General features: G+C 41.3%; 1 protein-coding gene across 3 annotated transcripts in view; it reads left to right on the top strand.

Annotated features, from left to right (window-relative positions):
- TEAD3 (TEA domain transcription factor 3) overlaps positions 1-27,334 on the top strand; it is a 108,677-nt gene that overhangs the window by 44,205 nt on the left and 37,138 nt on the right. For all 3 annotated transcript variants that reach the window (XM_087719896.1, XM_087719897.1, XM_087719898.1), the window contains exon 2: positions 24,108-24,362. In XM_087719896.1, the coding sequence (XP_087576022.1) occupies positions 24,227-24,362 (136 nt within the window). In that variant the 5' untranslated portion in view covers positions 24,108-24,226. The remainder of the gene's footprint in view (positions 1-24,107; positions 24,363-27,334) is intronic.

Genomic DNA, 27,334 nt, shown 5'->3' with positions numbered 1-27,334 from the left:
TAAAAACACTTTATTACCAAAAATGCTGATATGTTGGGAAAATGGTACCAATACATTTGATCAATGCAAGTTGCCCCAAACCTTCAATTTGTAAATATAAATACACAAGCGAGAGAGAGAGAGAGAGAGAATGAGAATGAGAATCTGTAAAGCGCAATTAAACTTAATGCAATAAAACAAGGTGTGCCTATATGTTATAAGAGGCTAGATGAAAATAAATGAGAACAAGATTCTAAACTGGAAAAATATATAGAGAACATCACTTGGGCATATCTATGTAGCAATGGTAATATGCCTTTCTCCTGTCCTTGAGATGGGAGAAAAGTTTTTGGTATAAAAATCAGTATCCCCTGCCTATGTTTATTATGTCGGTTGCTTCCCTAAGAAAATATATAAACATGTTATTTTCAAGGCAATAACCGATAGATTCTCTGTGGTTTGTTCTCTATTCAGTTTGCATCACCATCAGCCTCATCCCTGAATACAACACAACACAATAGGCTGTCTACCCTGCTTTCTAAAATGAACACCTTCTTGCAGTTTTTCTTAGCTGAATATTATTACTGGGCCATATCACTGGCAGCTGTCCCTCTAGCTCAGAGGGAAAAAAATCTAGAGAAATAAGGTCCAAAAGCCTTTTTTGAAGAGCTGCTCCAAAGTTTTGAGCTAGTGGCATTTTCTAACCAGATATTTTGCAGAGTGCTGATTGCCTCCTGTTTTGAATGATGTCATGTTATGTTAATATGTCCTCATTTCATATTTCATGAATACAATTCGCATACTTACGAAGTTCATAAAGGAAGTTCTCCCTCATAGGGCAACTGCAGTTTGTACCTTGTATTCAGAAGAAAGCCAAGTCTTTCTGTGAAACATTTTTGTTGTTGTTACTATTAGGAATGTCGACATTTTAGTAGAGCTGCTTTTGTTCTTCCCTGAGATTGATCCTCCTTCCCTCAACCCCCAACCCTCCAAAAGCTGCACAAGTGAAGCGTCCATCTCTCTTGCAACAGGAGCGAAAATGGAAATGAAAAAATAAACAAACAGTTCCACAGTAGACCTTTCTGGCTAGTGGGAGCTCAGCAGATCAGCAGGATCAAAGAATCCTGCATACGCCCAAGGCCTAGAATGTCTGTATAGAAGATCTTCTGCCACAATAGCACGGAATAGATTTCTTTCACACCAGAGCCACAGAGCAGCATAGAGCAGTGATGGCAAATCTTTTTCTTATGCCGTGGCACAATTGTGTATTCGCGCGCTATCGCGCATTCCCACACCAATTTAAACCTCCCTGCCCACCTGCGCATGTGCGTGCAACACCCCCCATCCCCCATGCGCATGTGCACACAACCCCTCCCCAGGCTATGGAGGCGTTCCTGAAGCTGGGGAGGGCGAAAATGGCCTCGCTTGCCCCCCCCCCCGGAAGCTGAAAACGAATTGTTTCCAAACTTCCGATTGGCCCATTGGGGTCGTTTTTCGCCCTTCCCAGGCTTCAGGAAAGCCTCCATAGGCTGGGGAGGGCAAAAACGGCCCCAATGAGCCTACCGGAAGTTCGGAAATGATCCGTTTCTGCCTTCAGGAAAGCCTAGGGAGGACGAAAAACAGGCCAACTGGAAGTTCAGGGACAAACTTCCGGTTGGCCCGTTGGGCCTGGTTTTTGCCCTCCCCAGCCTCCTGAGGCTTTCCTGAAGCCTCAGGAGGGTGAAAAATGGCTTCCCCCAGCCACCGGAAGGCCAAAAATCAGCTGGCCGGCACACACATGTGCGGCGGAGTTGATATCTGGCATGCTCGCAAATATGGCTTTGCGTGCCACAGGTTCGCCATCACGGGCATAGACGTTAGGTTTAGTGTTCATGTCCTTGAGAATCAAGTCCTATCTACACATGTGGATGTCTAAGCTGAAAGTGTTTACATTTTTGTTGGGTTGGTCAACAGGCCTTTGTCACCTGAGGTCAGACCAATTCAGTGCAATTAACTAATGAATTAAACAGTTACTGTACTGTAGAGAAGCGCTCTATTGTACAATACTATTTCACCAAGTTCATTGGCTTGGATTTCTGAATAGGTGTGGATTTTTCAATATTTTATGCAGCTTCTTCCCTTTTCCTATTGATTATGTTTCTTTTGAACATACTTGTAGCTGTTTTAAATATTCTAATCACAAGAGTCATTTCACTGTGCATTATACCAGGGATTTTCAACCCTTAGGCTATGGCCCGGTGCCCGGCTGCAGCCCATTGGGAACCAGGTTGTGCAAGCATCAGGCGAGCATGCATGCGTGAGAAGCTGTATTTGTGCAAGTGGTGTGCACATGTGCAAAGCCATGCCCTCTTCCCCTCCCCCTCCCCTCCCATTGCCACCGGACAACAGAGGCAGAAAGTTGGAGAACGCTCTCTTATAGATATTGTCAGCTTTTCCTTCCTGCATTAAGTGTTCAAGCTCATCTTGTTTCATCCCTTACAGAACATAAATATATACCCCAAAACAGGGTAGATTCCAAAAAATCCCTTTTGTAGAATCTGTCCTTGTGGTTCAAGGAAACCTTAAGGCCTTGCCTATATTTTCTTCACTGTCTTTTTATTGATAAGTTGAGTATAATTCTATCTTCTTGTATCTTGAGATTGACGCCACTTGCCTCCACTTGCAGAATCAGAATTTAATTGATGCAAATAGAGTGGTTAAAGTTTTATCATTTGCTATCTCAGTCAGAAATACTAATGCTATTGATATTTTTTGTTAACAGTTCTATTTTATTCTTTTACCCTTTTGGGTTTTTTAAGGCTTTTATTTCTGTCTTCAATTGCATTAATTTTTTATTTCTTCCTAATTTACAAGAGTCATAAGAATGGAAGAAACATTCAGATTTTTGAGCTGTCTTCCAATGTCTTGAAAGTCTTCAGTGATATGGATGCAAGCTGTTTTTGGCAATACCCTTTGACTCCACATAAATTAGCAGGAAGGATAGCTATCAATTAGCTTGATAAGACTTGAAATGCAGTTCTGAAGGTTGTATCCTGGATCTAGAACTCTGACGTGGGACAACTGAATTTCAGGGTAATGCTCAGGAAAACTCAAGAATCCCTGAACTGAAACTGTTCTGTAAACATGGATTTACGCCTTGATTTTCCTTTTGTTCCTTCCTCCCACTCAGTGAGTGATGTCTGGAGCAGAAAATTCTGTGCTGGGGGAGATCACACCCATTTGTAAACTGAAACTTTTCAACTTTGCAGGTGAAAGGCTTAGCTTGCTACTTTAGCTTCAAGCAGCAACCTCTTGTTCAGGCTTGTTGGTGAACCTTTATCCTTTTTCAGATAAAGGCTTCAGGGATAAGAGATGGAAGAGAAAGACCAGTGCCCCTCTGTAGAGCTCGCAAGAATTGATCCAGTCTGGTAGATCCACCACTGAGGGCTGAAGAAAGAGTTACCACTGCCAATCATTGACTCAAATTCCACTCACAAAGAATCCTTTAAGAGAACCATTAACTACTCTGTTGGACGACTGCTGGTTATTTCTGTCATCTCTGCTTTTTTTCTTTGTCATTTTTCTCTAACAAATATAAATTTTGTAGAGAAAATTTGAGTTGGAAGAAGATCCAGATTAAACTGTTTGCATTATCAATTTACGAAGATTAAGGGGTGGTTGTCGGAAAGGCACACAGAGGAGTACTGAGAAAACTTTGAAGGATTGCAAGAAGGATTAAGCAAATATTAATTTAGTCCTCAGAAGGAAGAGGGAATGAGAAAGAGACTCAGGATAACACTGGCTTATTTCTGTTTGGTTTAAGAAATGACAGAAGGAAATTCTGGCAGCCTTTCCAGATTCTGTTGTTATTCCTTATAACAATAGAGTTCCAGCAATCCTATATTGCCTATTCTGTGACCTGTCTTCTTGTGAAGGGGCTGATAAGGTAGCACCTGTTGTTAATTTATTTCCAGTATCAAACAGCAAACAACAGAGTATCCCTTAAAGTCATCTGAATTCAGATTTAAAAATGTCTTTCAGTAGTTATATTGCAAGCATCATATCTATACTGCACATTGATCTTTATCAAGTTGTACTAATTAAATTAAATGGAATGCGGTGGCTCAGTGGCTAAGACGCTGAGCTTGTCGATCAGAAACATCGGCAGTTCGGTGGTGTGAATCCCTAGCACCATGTAACGGAGTGAGCTCCTGTTACTTGTCCCAGCTTCTGCCAAACTAGCAGTTCGAAAGCATGTAAAAATGCAAGTAAAAAAAATAGGGATCACTTTGGTAGAAAGATAACAGCGTTCCGTGTGCCTTTGGTGTTTAGACATGCTGGCCACATGAAGACTCTTAAAGGAGAAGGAAATATGATTTTGGCTCCATCCATCGATAAAAGGAACAGTTGATAAACCAATAAAATCATAATGGAAAAATAATCCTGGCCATAATTAGGTAGAAAATCTGCTTCTTGTCTGAATGGATAGATAATATTCTCTAACTCTCCCATAGTGTTCAGCAAAATCAGTCAGTATGCACACAATAAGAAAGCTATAAAGAATGTGGAGGTACATTTTAGCACATATGTTCAAGCTTAAAAATCCTGATGAAATCATAATGGGCATCTTCACAAGAAGTAATAAAGATATTTTAGAGTGAAATTAGCAAACTATATCACAGGTAACATAAGAATACTGTTTTGAGACACCCCTTCAAATTGCCTTTTCATTTCAAAATTGGATTCAAAATGAGAAAACAGGCTAGCTCAACATGTGCATGTATTTTTGACAGACTTCTGGACAAATATCTTATGTGGTAATAAAACACAGAATGTTTCACTCCCCTCCGTTTACTTCAGTCTTGCCATGCAAAATTGCACACAATTTTTGAATAAGAGAAATATTTCAGAATGCATGTTGGATGACTTATTAAAATGAATGCTTGTTCATGCTACTTAACTCTGGTTTGGAGTACTCCATTTTACTACCAAATAATCTGTGATGTAACGCCCCTAAAGAAGCTGTCTCCTTTCAATAATACAGCAATCAAGTTTGAGCCAAGTCAAAAATTGAGTTTCTCTTGAGAGTTTGAGGGCATTAGAACTAAAACTGATTTTTCACATGTATAGAAAAAATGATGTCTTTGATATATTCTTTTTAGTTTATCCCCTAAGTCATAGACCAATCTTCTTCTACTTTCCCCTGTTGCTTTCCCCAAGCTTATTATTAATCTACCATCTGCTAAATTATTGAAACCATATTGAAAAATGTTGCTAGTTTTTCATTCTTGATGGTTTTCATCCTGTTAGTTAATACTCCTTTTCCTTTATGCTGAAGATTTAAAAATGGAATCCACGAATAAGTGATTGTGTCATCTTCTAAAGTCTTGGCAAGATTTATTTGTTTCTCTTATTTTCAGATGAGAGGCAGTTTAGTGTAGTGGTTAAGGTACCAATCTAGAAATTACAAAACCATGAATTCTAGTTCTGCTTTGGGCACAAAGCCAGCTGAGTGGCCTTGGCCTAGTCAATTTTCTCAGCCCTAGGAAAGAGGCAGTGGCAAACTACTTCTGAAAAACCTTGCCAAGAAAAGTGCAGGGATTGGTCCAGGCAAACTCTGAGAATTGGATGCAATTGAACAAAACGAAAAAAATATATCTCAGAACAGTTATGCTCCACTTAGTTATTGGTTAGATGCTGCAAAACTTTGTAAAACTGGGATGAGTAAAACCACGAGAATGTGATTCTAGAAATGTTTTCCCTTTGTGTTTTTTTCCTTGAAGGAGGTTTGTGTATGCATATTTGTGGGTGGAGCATTTGAGAATTAACAGTATGAGAATAAAGATCTTTTTAAAATAACGGGCAGAGGCTCATGATTATGATGGTAACAGGCTTAACAGATCTGAATTGCAAAAGTCTGGACCACCACCAAAGAGTACTGTAGAGAAAATGTCAAATCCTTGCTGATACCTGCTCGATATCCTATTGTTTGCCGCTTGATTCTACAAAAGAAGCTACAGTTTTAGGAATTGTAGTAATAACCCTACAATTCCCTACAATTATTAAAAAAAATGTCTGAAGGATAGTTTGTTGAAGAAAGCTGCTTAAATGTCAAATCCCCCTGGTGATCATGTGATTCAGATGCTTTTAGTCTTACAGCTTTTCCTTGTTAGCAATAGCAATAGCAGTTAGACTTATATACCGCTTCATAGGGCTTTCAGCCCTCTCTAAGCGGTTTACAGAGTCAGCATATTGCCCCCAACAACAATCCAGGTCCTCATTTTACCGGAAGGATGGAAGGCTGAGTCAACCCTGAGCTGGTGAGATTTGAACAGCAGAACTGCAGTCAGCTGAAGTAGCCTGCAGTGCTGCATTTAACCACTGAGCCACCTCGGCTCTTGTAGAATCAGAATTTGTAACCTATGAAGGACATAAGGCCTTTTGATGTTATTTTTTCTTTTGTTTTTGAATGGTCTAAGGCCTTATGAAACAGCTTCTTCAGAAATGATTGTAGACTTAATGATAATTTTATTCACTCTGAATTATCTGACTTTCAATTCACATTTTAATGATTTAGATTCCATCTTGTGTAGTTCTAAGCCTTTGTCTACATAGGTTACAAGTTGAAAGATCAATGAATTCTACCTCCTGAGTAACTGAAGTTGAATAAAGCTGCCAGCAGCTTTATGAAACATGAACTAACTTGATTGATAACTATTCATATATGAGTCTCTCAGGCAAATGAAAACCATACTTAATACATACATGTACATGATCACATACATGTTTTCCATTCAACACATTCCCAGGTTCCGTCCTTGGAAGTTCCAGATAGAATTAGAAAATATTTCTTTTTTTTTTCTTTTTTTTTCTTTTTAAAAAAAGATTTTATTGGTAAAAAGAAAATACAACATCCATAACTTGTAAAAAACAATACAACTACATTTCAAGATATTCCCATACTATCAAATCATTATAAACATCAAAGGTTAGGTATCTTATTCCTTCCCTCCCTCTTCTCTTCCCTCATTTCTTCTTTTCCATACCCTTTTCTTCCCTCCCCCTCTTACTTCCTTCTCCCCTGCCTTCCCTCCTTTTTTTCTCCTTTCCTCCTTTCCTTCCCCCTCCTTTCCCTCCCTCGATCCCCCCTCCTTCTCACATACCTTCCCTCCCTCCCTTCCTCTTTCCCTCCTCCTTTCTTTTCTCTTAATCTCCCTCCTTTCCTCCCTCCTTCCTTCCTTCCTTTCAACACTCCTTCTCTCTTTCTTTCTCTTTCCCTCTTTACTACCCTCTCTTCTTCCCTCCCTCCTTCCTCCCCCAGATTCTTCTCTTTCTTCTCTCCTTCTTTCTTCCCACCTTCTTTCCCTTCTCTTCTTTCTCTTCCTCCTCTTTATCCTTCCCCCTTCTTCTGCCTTTCCTATTCCTCTCCTTTCTCCTCTCCATCCTGACTTCCCTACTGTCCTCCTTCCCTCCCTTCTAACCTATTTCTTTTTATAGTCCTGAAAAGCACATCAATTCGGACCAGATATAGAGAATCTGCTGCTGATACTTCTTCAAATGTTCTGCATGAATTGCCACCCACGTCTCCTTTTTTATCCCCTAATCAGGAGTTCATTGCTTAGACCAAAATGGGTTTAACATTCTAATGCAGACAGTACTAAACTGGAAGATAAGTCTGAATGGACATTAAAAATGCTACTTCCGTCCTTTCTCAACTAATTCTGCTCAGCGGCATGTTACAAAACACTGACTATATTTCACAGAATTGGTTTTCAGGTTTAACAAGAAAAGTGTTCACTCAAGAACAAATCTGTGGTGTCTGTACAGTTTTAATGAAAGTTGGGGTTCAATATTGAAACATAACTAAGAAATGTCTTTGAACATATACTGGGCACCACTTTTCAACACTGATGTAGAACATTGTGGAATATGAAATTAAGCAGCCCTTTCTGGTCAAGTAATTAATCAGATCATGTAACACATGTAATCCATGGGGTGTGCAAGATGAGAAGATACATCCTTTGTGTATATGGAAAATACTTCAGAACATGGTCAGAAAGAATAACCACAGGAAGATATTTCTCTTAAAACAAACCATAAGTAAATAAACCTTTCTGGCATGCAGAAGTGATGCAGACAGTGATGCAACATTGAGTGCTGATGTCAGATGATATAGCATTTTCTTGATTTTTCGTTCTGCATCAGTGGGTGCAAAGCAAAATAAAAAGAACTGGGATAAATGACACATCTTCACACATATGAACATAGTTCTAGTGAAAGAGGTTTTCTTGCAGCTATCTGACAAGTGTATTACTTAAATTTTCAAAAATTACAACTTTTGCCATTCCAGGTACCAAATGAGAAGCTCAAAGAAAAAAAAATCTATATCACAATATTAAAGAATAAGAGAATATTCCCTTTATATTGGCTTTCCTGTCTATGCCAGTAGTGCATAGCATGAGGACAGCTTGCCCTTCCCAGAGTCTTATGGGTAGCTGGTCAGAGAGATATATCAAAATATGCCTCTGACCTATAACTTAAGTGACAAAATAAGAATATTATTAAATACATGGGTATTATCTAAAGTTCAAGTCACATTTTTTTGTTTTCCTAATCTTCGTTACTTTTTGGAACATTCTAGTATGCCTCTCAAAGACCAATCAACTTCATGAAAAAACTTACATTGAAGTGGCTGTCATTGGCATTCTTGTTTTAAGGTACTTAGAAAAAAATCTTAGTGGTATGCTTTCAAGTCTGAACAGTTTATAGTTGTTATTAACTGGTTTATACACTGCAGGAATACAATAACATAATTTGGAAGATATGAGGGGAAAAAATCTCTTAATTTATTTTTTGTCTAGATGTAAATCTGAGCTGATAATGGCACTGCTTTGTATATTTGGGGCTTTCATCCTTGGAAATAGTTTGTTTTTGGAAAGTGGACAGACTGGCGGATAGAGTTTCATGATGCCTTAACTTAAATGAAAAGAGTTTGTTGGGTGGGGAGGAACATTCCTCCAGCTTCCTACATAGTTAGCTCACTGAAATACAACAGGCAAAGTTCATCCTATTAACCAATCTCTCTATTAAGATCTAAAGCAGGGCTGTCAAACTCCCAGCCCATGGATTGGATGCATCATGTGCTGGCCATGCAAATGCTTGGTTTAGCAAAGGGGGGGGGAGTCCTGATACGACACGTGATGCCACTGTGTTGACATGAGTTTGACACCCCTGGTCTAAAGGATGGCATATTAAGAGAGAGAGACTGTGGCCAGCACGTGACATGTAATAATGATGAAAGTGGAACAAGAAGCAAGGGCAGAATGAGAATGAACAAAAAACCTGTGAAGTTTTGTGAAGTTTGGAAGAGACAGCTGGGTACAAGACCCTGTTGCAAGGGTTTGGTTATGGAAGAGGCTTGTACTTAATTGAATTAAGAGATTTAAACCAAATAAACATTTGATTCAGAGAGACCTTCATTAAGAGAAATGTAGGACTATAATCTCCATTTATGTAATTTTTGTTTACTACAGTAGGGCTGTTAAACTCTCGGTCCATTAGCCGGATGCGTCATGCGCTGGCCATGCCACTGCCCAGTTTAGCAAAGGGGGATAAAGTTCTGATACGTCATGTGACGACAGAAGTTTGACACCCCTCTACTACAGTGTTTTTTCAAACCTGGAACTCTTAAGATGTGTGGACTTCATCTCCCAGAATTCCCAGCAGCATTATGGGAGTTTAAATTCACACGTATTAAAAGTTGACAAGTTTGAAAAGCAATGTTTTGTGCAACAAAAACTCACCTTAATCAGGTCACAGTTGCATCTTCTTATCTACCTTTTCCCCAGCACAAGCTACATTTAGTCCACCATTTAAGAACACGTTCTGAACCCAAGATCTGTCCTTAAATTGAATTTATATGTAAATTGGGTGGAATATGGTGGCCCAGTGGCTAAAATGCTAAGTTTGTCAATCAGAAAGGTCAGCAATTCGATGGTTCGTGTAACGGAGTGAGCTCCCATCCAGCTTCTGCCAACCTAGCAGTTTGAAAGCACATAAAAATGCAAGTAGAAAAATAGGGACCACCTATGGTGGGAAGGTAACAGCATTCCATGTGTCTTCGGCATTTAGTCATGCCAGCCACATGACCACGAAGACTTCTTCAGACAGCGCTGGCTCTTTGACTTTGAAATGGAGATGAGCACTGTCCCCTAGAGTCGGGAACGACTAGCACATATGTGCGAGGGGAACCTTTACCTTTACCTATGTAAATTGGAACAGTATTATTGTATAACTAGCATTATATAATGAACAATCACCTTTGTGTATTTGAACCATTATGTATTTAACTCAAAATTTGCTGCAATAGGTAGGATCGCCCTTAAATTAGTGCATTCTTAACCTGACATCTTTCTATATATTTTTTATTAATAGTTTGGAAATCTCTGAAAATTTTTTTGTGGGCTGTACATTTTACTACACATACAAATTAATTAGATATACATAAGATAATGGAATATGAATATTGTATTAAATGGTCAGATTCCCTGGGCTTCAATTCCCAGTGGAATAAAGTTTAGCATGTCAAAATATTGAAGCTAAGTGAAATGTTGAAAAATTCCTCAGGGGCGGCTGTAGTTTTGCTCTGTATTGATTTAAAAATAGTCAGCATTCTACTGTTGAAACAAAACCCGCCCAGCATTATTAGCTTCCATCTTGGTTTCTGTTGTTGCTTTGTAAAAGTTGGGTGGAGTAGCTGTGGGTTAATCTCTATTAGATTTTTAGTCAAATTCCTGATTTGCCTGCTTGCTAGCACTCTCCCTGCAAAAACCAGAAATTTTGGACCAACATTATTGCCCGACAGATACTCTATGTTCTGCAACAAATCTAATCATCCATAGCTAGCATAATTAGGGGAAATTTGAATCCTGCACATCTGAAAGGTTCTAACATTGGGAAAGACTATTGTATAGAAATTGCAACACGTTTCAAACTGCTCTGTGATTTTTCTACATGTACACCTTAATTATAAGAGGAGCGCAACCATTGCTGACTATTTAGAGCCATGCTTTGCAACAATGATGGTTTATTTGGTGGCATCTCTCATTAAAAGGAAGCTTGCCCTTTTGGTTTAGCTTTAAGATCTTTCCTTCTGTGGAAGTTTGAAGATTGAAGTCCTGATTTTTTTTAAACTCATGGAAAGATAAAGGATATGTAGTATATGCATAAGGGACGCGGTGGCTCAGTGGCTAAGACTTGTCGCTGAGCTTGTCGATCAGAAAGGTCAGCAGTTTGGCGGTTTGAATCCCTAGTGCCGTGTGCGCTCCCATTACTTGTCCCAACTTCTGCCAACCTAGCAGTTTGAAAGCATGTAAAAATGCAAGTAGAAAAATAGGGACCACTTTGGGAAGGTAGCAGTGTTCCCTGCGCATTCAGCATTTAGTCATGCTGGCCACATGACCATCAAGACGTGTTTGGATAGCTTCGGCTTTGAAATGGAGATGAGCACTGCCCCCTAGAGTCAGGAACAACTAGCATATATGTCCAAGGGGAACTTTTACATTTACCTTTTAATATATGCATCTCGCTTAATGATAATATGATGCTAATTAGAGTAATATTTTGTGCTAGGAACTGTTGGAAAGCTATTAGGAACCTAATTGGAATTGCTTTGAAGGTTTGATTAACCCATCTATTTATTGAGTGTTCAGCATTAGAAGCCTTTTCCTAATAGGTGTCATTGAAGTAGGATATAGTTTTGTAAAGTACAAACAATTCAAGGTTAACAAGACTGTTTTATATTAATAACATTTATTTTAAACTCATTTCACACACATACTTGGCCTCATACCACTGTGTCGCTCAGTGTTAGCTGACTGTAGCTTATTTGCTTTCTTTGATTCCATTAATTATCCAGAGAAAAGCTGGGATACTATTTGCTCATGTGGAATAACTTACAGAAAGAGATCCATATATAAATGGACATGGCATAATTGTCTCTTTTTATTTAGCTTTACAATATTCCCTGATATTGTTCTCCTAACCCGTGAATGAGAAAGGCTTTGGATATACTGGCATTAAAGTAGTATTTCCCCCCTTATTTTGACACTCTCCAAGGGCAGCCTCAACTTTGTTAAGTCTTGTTACCTATTATGTTGGAGAGAAGCCAGGTTATTACAGTGATTGGTTGCATATGCAATTGTGCAGTGTTTTTCAAACTTGGCAATTTTAAAACATGTGGACTTCAGCTCCCAGAGTTCCTCAGCCAGTTTTTGAAAAACACTGCAATAGAGGATAAGGATCAGTAAGGGGACAGCACATTTCAAATACAGTTTTCTACCTAGATCTGGATGGGCAGAGAGCATTTCAGATCAGCATTGGTTTAAAAAAAATAGAAACTGGGCTTTGTTTTGCTGTTACTTTTGTGTTTCAGTGTTTATCATTTTGGTAACTGTTGTGAAATAGGACACTATGAATATATATTTAATATACATATTCCAAAATAAAATTATGTCATGGGATCTGAGTTGGCAGATAGGAGTAAGTTTAGTGGCAATGCATGTTGCTTAATTGAATATATTTATTACAAATAGTTTGTTTGCAAGATACGTTGAATAGAGAATAGAATACTTTATTGTAACTTTGAATGTACACTAATCAGCATACATTAAAATGAAATTGTAAAGCTGAATTGTAGTTTGATTTAGCAAAGCATCAAAATATTTAGTGATATATCTGTATTATTTTTTTTAGTGTTAATTTGTGTAGCTATGCCTTGTTCTGGGTTCAGAATTGCAAATTAAAAATCCTTCTTCAGCACTCATAATCTCCGCATTAAGGCCAGGTTTAGCTCTCATCTAACTGACTGATTCTTAGGAGTCATTTCCTAGCAATTGGATATAAAATTTTGGATTATCCTGCTAATTATCAGCGATAGTGCTTAGAAATATTTTCCTGCTCTCTTTGATCTCAACAGGGTAATACAAAATATTCCAAGGATGAGCTCTCTTACATGAATTGTTGGAAGTAGTTAAATTCTGAGATCTTCTGAGTCCAGTTTCTACCAACCTCCCATGCTGCCACAATTCTTGGAGTTTACAAAGAAAGATCCTTTCATTATCATTCACACACACACACACACACACACACACACACACACACTGCTCAAAAAAATAAAGGGAACACTTAACACAATGTAACTCCCAAGTCAATCACAGTTCTGTGAAATCAAACTGTCCACTTAGGTAGCAACACTGATTGACAATCAATTTCACATGCTGTTGTGCAAATGGAATAGACAACAGGTGGAAAGCATAGGCAGTTAGCAAGACATCCCCAATAAAGGAGTGGATCCGCAGGTGGTGACCACAGACCACTTCTCAGTTCCTATGCTTTCTGGATGATGGTTTGGTTACTTTTGAATGCTGGCGGTGCTTTCACTCTAGTGGTAGCATGAGACGGCATCTACAACCCACACAAGTGGCTCAGGTAGTGCAGCCCATCCAGGATGGCACATCAATGAGAGCTGTGGCAAGAAAGTTTGCTGTGTCTGTCAGCGTAGTGTCCAGAGCATGGAGGCGCTACCAGGAGACAGACCAGTACATCAGGAGACATGGAGGAGGCCGTAGGAAGGCAACAACCCAGTATCAGGACCACTACCTCCGCCTTTGTACAAGGAGGGACAGGAGGAACACTGCCAGAGGCCTGCAAAACGACCTCCAGATGGCCATAAATGTGCATGTGGCTGCTCAAATGAGTAAAAAATGGCCTGTTTTTCACAAAAATGGGCCCGTTTTTTGTCAAAAAAGGGGGGGCATTAGGAAGTGCTCCAGGGGAAGCAAAATTGAGCAAAAAACAGCCCATTTTTTGCTCATTTCGGCTCTCCCTAGCCCCCATGACCTCTCTGAAAGCCTCCTACAAGATATGCACAGCCATTTTGGTGAAGGGGCAGGGTTTCAGGAGGCAAAAAATGCTGTATTCAGTGTATAAGACGCATCCAGATTTTCAGCCTCTTTTTGAGGGAAAAGGGCGTTGGTACTTACCTGATACGCCTCTTCTCATAGTGGGGGGAGGAGTATCCAGGATGGGTGTTGACTTTGTCCTCTCATGATTGGATGAGTCAGATAAGCTCTTTGGGTAACGCCCCCTGGCCAGCAGGACTACCCATTCTTTTGACGAAGAGCTCCATCCGACTCGTTGCACCATTCACTCCAGACTCTTAATTCAGTTCTTAGCTTTTATCGTCTTCAACATCAATATTTATATAACTTCATAAAACTGTGAACATAAAACTTAGTCATACAAACATAGTCAGGGAGGGACTGGATACTCCTCCCCCCACTATGAGAAGAGGCGTATCAGGTAAGTACCAACGCCCTTTCTCCATAGTGAGGGGGGAGGAGTATCCAGGATGGGACGTACCAAAGCCTGCACGTCCCTAGGGAGGGAGACCCCAGAGGCCCCATGTCCCCCGCTTGTGCCAGTTGAGGCGTGGGCTCCGCCCTGTGAACCACCTGCAACGCCCTGCGTCCAAGAGGCCCTGCGTCCAGGAGGCTTTTGCCCTGCGGGGTAAAAGAGTCCAGTTTATGGTTCCTAGCAAAGGGAGAGGGGGAAGCCCACGTGGCTGCCCTGCAGATTCCGGCCAGGGCTGTCTGCGTGGCCCAGGCCCTGGATGTGGCTGCGCTCCGCGTGGAGTGAGCTGTGATATGATTGGTGTCTGAAAGCCCTGTGATTGGTATGCAGTGGCAACGCAGGTTTGCAACCACCTACCTATTGTGGTGGAAGTCACCCTGTTACCCAGGCCCCTATTGGAAGGAAACAAACAGAGCTTCGGATTTCCTGACTGGCCTGGTTCTCCTGAGATAATCCTCAGGGCCCTCCTTATGCCCAGAGTGAGCCCCTTCTTTCCCCCCCGTCTGGACAGAAGTTGGGCAAATCAGTTCCTGGGTTTGATGGAAGCAGAAGCCCACCTTGGGATGAAGGGCGTAACCCCACTCTGTCTTAGTGGGGGAAGCAGAGACCCTCCCCGGTGGAGAGCTTGCAGTTCATATATCTGCCTGGCGGGGGGGGATGGCCACCAGAAAGGCCACCGTGAGAATCAGGAACTTAAGGGAAGCTGTTCGTAAAGGCTCAGATGGAGCACCTATTGGAGCGTCCCCTACCCTGTGTAAGTCCCAGGAATGGTACTTGAACGCTGCGTGCGGTTTGGGGTTGGAAGCCCCCTTGAGGAATTGTCAGGAAGGTGAGTCGAGCTCTGGTTCCTGCCACGCAGGACAACTGGCGAGAAGTCTGGGACCTGTCTCCTAATTGTGTTAGAAGCTAACCCTCTGTCCCGGCCTGCCTGGAAGAGGTCCAGAATCTGAGGCACTGAGGCCTGGCTAGGATTGTGCCCCAGGGAATTACACCATGAGGCAGAGGCCTGCCACATGGAGCCATATATACGCTCTGTGGAAGGTGTGCGGGCAGTCTGGAGTCTGCATCACCCTGGGGGGGGGGAGGGTCTTTCCCCAGGATGCTCCGTTCCAAGAGCTAAGCGGTCAGCTGGAGCCATTGACGGTCTGGGTGCTCCAGCGACCCCTGGTTAAGGGATATTCCCTCCAGGGGGAATCTCCATGGCCTCTCCGTTGAAGGCGACTGGAGCTCTGCAACCACAGTCTCCGGGGCCAGAGAGGCACCAAGAGAACCCCTTCTGCCCCCTCCCGAAGGGTTTCCCATATGACCCTGGGGATCAGGGGTAAGGGCGAAAGGCATACCGACAACCCCTGGTCCAGGGGCTTCGCAGATCGTCCGCCCCTTCTGCCCCCCCCCCCATGTCTGGTACCTGGAGATGACCCTCAGGAGCTGAGCGTTGAGGGCGTGGCGGATAAGTCGATCTCCGGGTGTCCGAAGCACTCTGCCATTTCCTTGAAGATTGCTGGCTGCAGCTTCCGCTCCAAACTGTCCCCTTGGTCCGGCTGAGCCAGTCGGCTCTGATGTATCCCACCCCTGCTATATGTTCTGCCCTCAGCGAAAGTTGTCTAAATTCATAGGCTATCTGAGGTGCTTCTGCGATCTCTCATAGTCGGGCATCCCATTCTGAGTTTGTGGTGGGTTCTGGCATGGGGACCAGCCTATCTGACCCTTTTTTCCCCCCCGGCCATAAGGGTGCTATGATTCTATGGCTAGGATTAGCGCAGAGATATTCTGAATGTAAACACCGATGGAGTTTAATGGGCGGCCACTAGAGTGTGTGTAACGATGAAGAGAGGGAAGCTAAGGCTCACAATAAGGCCTGCCACAAAGGTAAAATAATAATAATAACAAGAATCACAACAACAATAATAATAATAAAATGAAATACAAAAAGGGGGGGCATCTTCCCGCCTGATAAAACCAAGAAAGATTAAGGAAACAATTGGTCCCTTGCTGGGAGAAAGTGGCCCGAAGGTGACAGGCAGCAGGGGTAGAGCCGAACTATTTAACTCGTGCTTGGCATCTGTCTTTACCAGCAGGGATAAACTATCCAACCTATCAAAAACAGCACCCCAAATTCAGATTAGGGACCCAAGATGAGATAGGGAAGAAATGGTAGCCTGTCTATCTTAGGCAAGGTCCAATTCCCAGGACCGGGTTACACCCCAGGGATCTGAAGGAGCTGGCGGATGAGATCTCCAAACAACTGAAACTATATCTATCAGAGCTCCTGGAGTACCGGAGAACCACTATAGAATTGCTGATGTGATTCCCCCCCTTCAGAAAGTGAGAAAACCGGCTCGAGAGCCCAAAGCCAACATGGGTTTGTCAAAAACAGATCATACTAGACTAGCCATAATGAATGTTGTGTTTTATAGTTAATTTTTTATTCACGTTTCTTTTATGTCTTGTTTTGCACTCCCTTCCCCCATTGTTGTAAGCCACCCTGAGTCCCTTCAGGGAAAAGGGCGGCCTATAAATGTTCAATAAATCTAAATCTACAAATCTTCTTAGATTACGGTGACAACCCTAGTGGACCATAGGAATGCCATTGATATAGTTAACTTGGACTTCAGCAAGTCCTGATAAGGTAGACCATAACCTGCTACTAGATAAAGTAGAAGACTGAGGATTAGACCTAGTCACACCAGGTGCCTTGGTAACTGGTGCACACACCTATACTCCTCAATGGGACTGCCTCTTCATGGAGGGAAGAGTGCAGTGAGTCCCCCAAGGCTCAGGTTGAGCCCAGTACTCTTCAACATCTTCATCAGTGATTTGAATGAGGGTGTTAGGTGTGTAAGCTAACATTTGGGATAGCAAAATAAATGCCATGATAGTAGTACTGTTTCTTTAAGAACTGCTGTTATCTCAAGCGGTCATGAGAAGGAGCCAGAATGACTGTTAGCTCTCTGTTTGTTAAATGCTGATGGGGGGGGGGGTCATCAGGTTAGCAGGTGACCCCAAGCTGGCAGGAATAGCCAACACTTCAGAATACAGGCTAAAGATACAGAAGGATCTTGGTACCCTTGAGCATTGGGCACTACTTAGGGAAATGGGATTCAAAGAGGTAAGGTTCTACCTTTAGGCAAGGAAGGTGAAGTGCACAGGTACAGAATACCTTGCTCCACAGTAGTAACTGTGAAGGGGATCTTGGAGTCCTGGTGGACCACCCTTTAATATGAGCCAGCGGTGTGCAATAGCTGCCAGAAAACCTAGCACAGTTTTTGGCTGCATAAACAGAGGAATAGAATCAAGCTCCCGTGAAGTGTTCATTCCACCTTATAAGGCCTTGGAAAGGCCAGATTGGAATTCTGCATTCAGTTTGGTCACCATGATGTAGAAAGGATGTGGGGGTTCTAGGGAGAGTGCAGAGAAGAGCAACAGAGGGATCAGGCTGGAGGCTAAGGCCTATGAAGAACGGTTGCAGGAATTGGGCAGGTCTAGTTTACTGAAAGGAAAGACTAGTGGAGACGTGATAGTAGTGTTCCAATATCTCAGGGGTTGCCACAGGGAAGAGGCAACCTGATTATCCTCCAAGGCATCTGAGTGCAGAATTAGAAGTAATGGGTGGAATCTAATAAGGAGAGAAGCAACTTAGAACTGGGGAGAAATTTCCTGACAGTTAGACAATTAATCAGTGGAACAACCTGCCTCCGGACGTTGTGAATGCCCCAACAGTGGAAGATTTTTAAGCAGCTGTTGGATGGTAATAGCAATAGCAGTTAGAATTATATACTGCTTCATAGGTCTTTCAGCCCTCTCTAAGTGGTTTACAGAGTCAGCTGTTAACCATTGAGCTACAGGGCTGACTAGTAATGATAGCCATTTGTCTGAAATGGTGTAGGAATTTCTGCTTAGGCGAGGGGTTGGGCTAGAAGACCTACCAGGTTCCTGCCCCTTCTGCTATTGTATTGCATAGTATTGTATTGTATAGCATTTGCTCTTTGCCTATTCACCCCCACCCTTGGAAAGCCTTGGGGGAGGGGGGTAATCTCTAACCTGATTGGAGGTTCTTCTGTCTCTTCCTGGGGGCTGAATACTCTTCCTTACGTGGGGCCCCTCCCCCCTTCTTTCCAAATGGTTTTGCAAGGCAATTGCCATCGCCCTGCCCTCAGAACTTAGCCACAAAAAACAGCTTTTGTTTTGCCTCCTACTCAGGGACTTCCCGCCCCTCCCCCCTCCTTCTCCTACTCAAGGAGAATTTTCTTAAGGGTGAAGGAGACTTAGCCCCCCCCCCAAAAAACACAGCTCTTGCTGGAAGCCTTTTTCTGATGGCATTCTCGCCAAGTCTCTTTCTCCTCCTTAAAGGAGTGTGTCCTTAAGGGTGGGGGGGGGCTTTTCCTGTTACTATGCAGTTAGAAAGGGAGAGAACGGGCTTTTAGGCAGGATTTCTGAAGCACCAAGCCGAAGGGAATCCTCCTCTGGGAGGTGAGGAGTTCTCAGGTTGGGGGGGGGGGTTCGTGCAGTCTTGATTCATCTAGGAAGTAGGGGGGGGGGATCCACCGCCTGCCTCTAACTCCCTTAACAAGCCTCCTGTTGGCCCTTTGCTGCATCCCCCGCCCTTGGCTAATGCCTCTGCGATGGTTTCTCACCTTTCAAGGGCTCCACAAGCCTCCGGTTGTGGCTGGAGGGCTGAGAGTTGAGGCTCTGAGCTGCTGGGGGCAGCCATCTTGGACCATGTGGTTTCAAGATGGCCCCGGCTCCAAATTCAAACGGCTCCTCCTTGCTGGAGCACATGGAAATGGCTTTTGCCTTTGCAGGCTTGCCATGGCTGCAGCTCTCTCCCCTGCCTCCCAGGCAGCTCTTTCTAAGCCTTTCCGGCTCTCACCTTGTCGGCTGCCAGCACAGGTGTTCCAGGGTATTTTAGCCAGCTTCGTGGCTCAACCCGAGGGGAGCAGAGGAGCGCTTCTGCTCCTGATTAGCCTCTGCATTAAGGGCTGCTTCTAGGAAGCATATTGCCCTCTCCTCCTGCCTGCCCGGCAATTGTCCTCCCTGAGTGACTCCGTCTCACTCAGTGGCCAGGGCAGCGTGCCGCCCCAGGGGGCTTGTGGCAGTCCAGTCCTTGCAGGAGGAGGCTGTGTTCGATGAAGGGAGGCAGGATTCGCCGGATCCAAGTTTATTTTCCTTACTCCTTTGTAAATTACTGGAGTTACTGAGTAGTGCAACTTTTCCTTGAGGAGATGAGTCAGAAGAATGGGTAGTCCTGCTGGCCAGGGGGCGTTACCCAAAGAGCTTATCTGACTCATCCAATCATGAGAGGACAAAGTCAACACCCATCCTGGATACTCCTCCCCCCTCACTATGGAGAAAAGGTGTTTCTTATACTCCGAAAAATGCGGTATTCTATGCCTTTGGGACAGAAAGAAAAAGATCTTTAGGATAACAATTGCCATTTCAAATCTGTTGATAATAAAAAAGATTTGAAACATGAACAGACTTCTAAAATGTCTAAGATGTGAAAAGACGTTCTAAAATTTGCAAAACATCTTTTCACATTTGATTGCGTCCATAGCTAGCTCTTCATTATTGATGGTTTTCCTGACTGACATTGGCATTCCTGAATTTCTGGAAAACTGAAGCAAGGCAGGGAAGATGGTCTTTTGCGAAAACAAGTAACATCATTTTTTTTTCATGGTACACTCTTGATTCCGGGGCAAGAACAAGATGTTCCAATGTCCTTCCTCAGTGAAGGATGAATCTCAGGTGGGGAACTGCACAAAGTGGATCACAGCTTGAGAAAAATTCCTTACTATTTTAATACTCCAGTTAGAAGATTTCTCAACAGAGCCAATACTGCCAGCTGGAGTTGCTGGGCATCTGCTCAAGGCCCTTTACTGAAATTCCCTGATCCTGTTGCTGCTTCATCCATTGCTTATCCACTCTGTCTCTCTTCCTTTTCTGAACAGCTGAGTAAAGTGGCAGTTGCAAGAGCCTGGCAGGAGTGCAGCTGTCACTACCAGTGCCCTTCCCTAACTTGCCTTCTTCTTCTGGGCACTAGTAAGAATTGAGCTCAGAAACAGCAAGCAAATGGGCAACAGAGACAGAAAAGAATGTATTCCTTTGAAAGGATCCAAACATGGAGCTTTTGGCTGGTTTATCCCCTGGGTAGCAATAGAGGTTTCTTGTTGTGCTCCTTATCTAAGATCTGTCCATCTGTATGGGAGAAAGAGAAGGAAAATAAGGTGGGAACTATCTTGAAACATAGAAAACTGGCATCAGAAAAAGACTTAGTGGTCCATTGAGTCTATCCTTTGAGCCTTTTTTTAAAAACTATTTATTTATTTATTTATTTTTATTTGGATTATTTTTTTTAATTTTTGTGAGATGATGAACACATGTTTATCCCAAGCATGTTCAAACTCAGTTACTGATGATTGACCCACTACCTCTACTGGCAATTGGTTCCAAGCTTCCACTACTCTTTCTGTGAAATAATACCTTCTAACATTACTTTTAAATTTCCCTCTTAACAGTTTAAGGTTATATTCCTGTGTTCTTAATCTTTGCTTACTGTTGCAAATATTGCCGCCTAGAGCCTTATTCATATGCTTCATATATTTAAAGGTTTCAATCATGTTGTTCCTTCCCTTCTCCAGGCTGTACATATTCAGTTCCTACAGTCTCTTCAGATATGTTTTATCCAGGGGTGGGTTCTGGCTTCTGTTACTGCTGGTTTGCTCAGGTTCACTTGATGCACGCTATGCGCATATGCGCAGAAGCAAAAAACAAGATGGTGGCGCCTATGGTGCCACCGATAGAACCAGTTCAGGGGCGTGGCCAGCCAAGTTACTACTTGACCGAACTGGTCCAAACAAGTAGGAATCCACCTCCGGTTTTGTCCCTCAGACCTTGTACTATTTTTGTTGCCTGTCTCTGGACATGTTCAATCTTATCAATATTTTTTGTATATTTGAGGGGGGAGGGCGAAAGAGACACAGAGGCTGATTTTCAGAAAAAGAACTTTTATTCAAGATTATTAGAATCAGGCCCACCCTTCCTTCATAGTCTTCATAGGCTCTTCGAAAGTTGTTCAGGACTGCATACTTTTACATCCGGCTCTTGAAATTCTTGTTGCACCCTATGCTGTCAGAATGTTCTCTGAGAGTCTGAGAATCCCTGATTATTTTGTACAGTTGTGTGACATGTTGCATGGTGTGTATATGTCCGAGAGAGGGAACAAACGTAGGAAAGAGACTGAGAGTGTGTTGGAGCCTTGTGTGGACTGCAATCTCCCCTTCATCCCTCCCCTTCTCTTTGGCTAGTTGCTGTGATTCTGATCTCCTTATTTGGCTACGCTGTTTCCAAAGAAGGGGTGGGGTGGGGTGGGTGAAAGGGGAGGGGGAAGCAAGAGGGAGATTAGGTGACATCATAGAGAAGCAGAGAAGAGGTTCCTTTAAAAAAAAAAAAGCCCGTTGTCTCTACAGTTTCTTTAAAAGGAGATATCTGCATTGGACACCTTAGTTGTGTTCTCTCCCGGAAGCCTCCGGCCGGAGAAGACACCTCTCTGCTCTCATCACCCCAGCTAGTGGTGGTGCTGCAGCCCCCAAACAAGTTATTGCAAAACACCCAGCTGCCTTTGGAGTAATGTGTAGGAAGAAACCAGCACAATTTCCAGGCTTACAGAAATCACTGAATTGCAAACAGGGGTCTGGATCTTTGCAGAATCTTTCTGAAAATTATTTTTAAAAACTAGAAAAAAAATCCTGTGATTTCTTAGGACTTTCAACATAAGGACCAATGTATACCCAATTTTCTCTCCGAATGATGTCCAACCATTGTCTCAAAAGATTATTTCAAATCACTGAGAAACTTATATATTTCTTCTAAACATTAAAACTATAACGAGATGGCCTGATTTGCTACAAAAACTACTCTATATAATTTAGGAGTGGAATTCAATATTTTTAACCATGCAGTTTTGGGTAGTTTTTATCAGCATAGAAATAATGTTGCATTCCTCTCTGGCTGAACAATTTTATATTTTCAAAAGCACATCAACATGTTCAGTAGCACACAAAGAATTTATCAATTGGACAAAATAGGATTTACTTCTAAATAAAACATGCATTACACCAGGCTGTAAGTAAAATTTATCAGCCTGCCATTGAACAAGATAGTGTTTCTCTGAAAAAGGAAATATGAAGGTAAATGCTTAGATTTAACTAATCATTACCAGTGCTGAATATTTGAAAAATGTGCATCAAATAATAGACATAGAATAAATATAGAACTGTAAGATACAAACTCCCATTGCTCTAATCTTTTTCTGTTAGGAAATCTACAGTAGATGACATTGCTGTTTATAATTTTTAAATTCAGAAGGCTTTTTTCTTCAATTTTTTTTGTATAACATATAAAAAGATTCTTAAGAACTGTTCAGTGCAAGAGTCACTCATTCCTATCTGTATCTTCTGAAAAACATTTGTCTGAGACTCATCTGAATTATCTGAAGGAGGAAATTGACCAAAATTAAATTAAGACACCTATGTAATAAAGCTATGAATTTTTGAACAATTCCCTCTTTTCAACTCAATCGCATTCAAGAAGGCTCCATAATTTTAGAGAGACATTTCAGGGTTGAGAGGATTACATTAAAGGAAGTATAAGAAAATACCCTTCCGACCACATAAGATTTAGTGTTTTGACAGTATTTAATAGATGCTTCTGATTCAGTTCTAAGAAAGGTGTATCCTTTTAACATGCCGAATTAATTTTATTTTTGTAATGTTATGTTCAAACTAAAAGTTTTACTTACACTATTTTTAAATATTTACGTGATTTAGGCGGTATAGTTTCAGTGAAATACTTCCACTGCCTAATTAAAATTATACAGATTAAAAATCAAAATAAAATGAAGGCATTAAAATCTGTTAATATAGTATTATTTTTATTACAATCTGTGAATTACAGATTATTACAACACACAAAATGGTAGGATTTTCAACTTGACGAAACATTAGATCCTTAATTAGATTGTTTGATTTTTCTTAATTCATTATGTTATCAATTAATTTTATAACACAGTGTTTTTCTTAAACAAAAGTATATTGTGCTGATGAAAATCTTTCCAAACCACACCACTGTTAAAAAATGTTTAATGTCTTTCTCCAATAGTCAACAGTATAGTTTATCATGATGGAATGGATTTAGACAAACTCTGGTTATAGAATTCAGCGTTTGGATATTTGTTTCTTAATGTAAACTAAAATACAACCAAGATAATTAGAAAATAATTAAATCATAATTTCTTAAGATCATATTCCCTGTGTTTGCTACATGTTATGTGGAAGTGGAACAATGGTATATATGTGAGAGATTAAATTTCTGGCACACTTTTGTTTGAAGTTCTATTGCTTAAATAAGTTTTGGAGCCAGAGCTATTTAAATATTCAATATATATGAGAAAATATCTTTTGGTTTCTTTGGATAAGTATTAAAGAGGGCAAAGGGTATGTAAAAGCATTGAAACATTGCTACAATTATGGTCAACAAATTTATAAAGTTAGGACATCAGCTGTAAAAGTGCTTAATGTGTAGGTTTAAAAATACTTACTATGAAACAACTGTTTAAATTTGGGTGTTCACCATATTGAAGTTTATGTGATTCAAAATTTGTTTTTAACTTCAATCTGGAGGTTAAGATTCCATCTATGTTCAATGGCAGTTCATTAATCAACTTTCTTTGCTTGTTTTAGGCTGACGAATTGCCTTTTGGGGCTCAGGGTCAGAGCCCAGAGCAGCCATCACAATAGCGTCCAACAGCTGGAACACCAGCGGCAGCCCTGGGGAGGGGCGAGAAGATGGACAAGAGGGAATGGACAAAAGTCTGGACAATGATGCCGAAGGAGTGTGGAGTCCAGACATTGAACAGAGCTTCCAGGAGGCACTGGCAATATACCCGCCCTGTGGTCGGCGGAAGATTATCCTCTCAGATGAAGGCAAAATGTATGGTGAGTGAGATTTGATTTTATTATGTAAGTAATTGTCTGGATTTCAGACAAGACCCAAGGGCAATAGCTTGATAGATTTTATTTACTATTCACTTAAGCATACTTATCTCCCACCTTCCTTCAAAAAATTCAAGGAGGTATCCTGCTCCACCCTCTCCTTCTATACTCACAACCATCATAGTTGAATAGTGGGTTTCTGTATTCATTTTCAGAAGCTTACATGCTGCTCCAAAACCCTTCTTTGTGGAATGCAATTCCAAAAGCTAATATGTAGATTAAAAAGTACAGTGACAAAATATAGTCACTGTAATAAGTTATACTCAAGAGGTTAAAAATGTAGTACAAACATAAGCAGCAATAGTCACTGTAGCCTCTCATCTCCAAGAGAAACTTATCTTCTGAGGAGCTTGATGGCTAAGAAACATTTGCATTTTTCTAAGTTTAATCTGAAACAAGTACACAGTGGTTAAAGTTTAGAAAGAAAGAAAAAGAAGGGGCTATATTTATCCAGGAAGTACACTGATTTAATTAAATAGGACAGCCAAGCATTGTAGCTTAATAATCCAATACATACTAAGGTGGATCTGTATAGTAAATGGAAAAAAAATAGAAAATTAGGTATAGATACTTCTCGATTTACAAATTGGGAACAGAATCTCAGTCATTGAGTGAAGCGGTCATTAAGTAAGACGCCCACATGACAGTATCATTCAATGACCACAACCCCAGCACTCCCAAATGTGGCAGTTAAGCAGTCTTTTAGGTTGCTAAGCAGATGGAGCAAACAGAACTTCAGAGGAGTTCCCTCTCTAACACATGGAAGGGAGCTGAACTCTGCAGGCAGCCCTTTTGCGCCATCCGCTTAACAACTTAAAAGACTGCTTAACTACCACAATTAGGAGTGCTGGGATTGTGGTCATTGAATGATACTGACATGTAGGCAAACAGAACCCCTGATTTGGGGGATCTGATCTACGTTTCTTTAGCCTGTCAAAGGAGTTCCCCTCCACTCAGCAGGCAGCCCTTTTGCTCTCAAAGGTCTGTCTGGGATGGGGGGAATCACAGCTCTGTGGCACTGAGTTTCTAGGGAGGCAACAGAGAAATTTGTTAATGGAAATCACATGATCACAAGGTGCTTGGCTACCAGTCAGTCATAAGTACAAACAGGTTGCCAAGCACCAACATTGCAATTGTGTGATTTTGCAAGGGTCAGAAGTGCTTTATAGGCCTTAAAGCATACATTCCATGGCTGTTGTAATTCTGAACTGTCATTAAATGAAAAGTCATAAGCCAAGGACTGTCTTTATCTTTGTCACGCAATGAAACTTGCAGGCTGCAGAAGGATAACTTTTGCAGAAAATCTATTTGTCAGATATTGTACAATTATCCCTTTGATAGTTTTATCTGTGGTGTTAGCTTCAGTGCCACCTTAATCTGGCATCCTTTTACTATGAGTCTGTGTTAGAACATCATAAAAGTTCGCCATTGTGTAATGAGCTAGCAGGGATTCACCTTTTATAAATATTCTGAAGTTTAAAGCATGTACTTCTAATGGGCAGACCTCAAAAACTAAAAATGGATTTTGCTCCTGGCCCTTTAATTGGCTGCTTTCTGGATTACTGGGCCCCTAATATATTTTATCTCCCTAGTCAATGGGGGTTGTAGTGAGGACAATGGCCTTCCAGAAGCCATATTGTGAAGCGCTTATGGCTGGTGGGGGTGGTCATATTGAAGTGAATAAACAGAGTGCTGAACTCTTCTTCCCTGGATCCGTGACTCATATTTCCTTTGTAGTTCCCTTAAACTATATATCCCTCCCACTCCCTTATGCCTCACCTCTTTTCTCCCTCCCACTCTTCTTTCTGCCTGACTTGATGAACTGGTTTGGGAAGTTCACTCCTGTCAAAGGAAGATTGATTTTTGTCTGCTTGAGGATCCCACATACCTGCCTTTGGGTGTGAAAGGTGGTAGATCTGGCCTCTAATGCAGGTCACAAACAAAACACCACATTCTTTCCAAGGTCTGCTCACTACCCATTTGTATTTGAATTTTCGTTGTTGCCACATCTGTATTTTTCTTTCTAACTATGGAGCACTCATTTGAATTACCATTTTAAACTCCGTAAAGAATGGGCTGCAATTTTTCTAAGGGGGATAGCCTCTTCCATCTTGATTTTTTTAATTGATCTATTAAATGTGTCTTTAAGTTAAAACAACCAAGTGTTTTCAGAAAAATCTTAAAGCAGAGTTCTCCAGGCTAACAAAAGGCATTCTGGCAGGGGAAGTCTATAGTTCAGTAGGGCATCCAGTCTACCTTTAAAGGCTAACTCATTGATTGTGGCCAGGCCTTGAGATAAAAAGGCTGCGTTTGTTTGCTCCAATATCATGCAAATCTTAAACCTATTCAAAACACTATAAAAAAACCTTACGTGGTTGTGTTTTCTTTTTAATGCATACATATTATGCAGGAAATCACAAACTCCCATGTCTCCAAATAGTATGCCTCACAGACATAGGACTTCATTCATGTTGGGCCCTGCACCTCTTCAGAACCAACACTAACTTCAAAGTGGTTCGGCTTCAGCAGTGGGGGAATGATAATATTTTATCAATTATTCTTGTGACATGATAGTATGAGACATAACACATAAGACATTAACACGAGACATTTGTGATGTGAAGGACAGCCAAACATATCTTTTATACTACAAAACAGAGAGCTCAGGATCTAAAAATCCCTACATTCATTTTTTCTTTAAAAGCTGGTGTTGGGGGAAAAATACAGTATTTTCCCTAGATCTTTTATTGTTGTTGGTTAGATCTTTATATGTATCCCATAAAATTTTGAAAACCCAAAAAAAGAAAAAGGAGAAAATGAAGCTTCCCCATTTTGATTTGATTTGAATATAAAAAATTGATATACTTCCATATCCTAAATTTACTTATTGGAGAAGTTTTTAAATGAACAAATTT

Source organism: Thamnophis sirtalis, unplaced genomic scaffold, assembly GCF_051295495.1.
Source record: "Thamnophis sirtalis isolate CommonGarterSnake01/CBP01778 unplaced genomic scaffold, rThaSir2_p1.2 scaffold_7, whole genome shotgun sequence".
NCBI classification, from domain to species: Eukaryota; Metazoa; Chordata; class Lepidosauria; order Squamata; family Natricidae; genus Thamnophis; species Thamnophis sirtalis.
The sequence above is the reverse complement of the archived record's forward strand: the minus strand, read 5'-3'. Positions and strand labels throughout refer to the sequence as shown.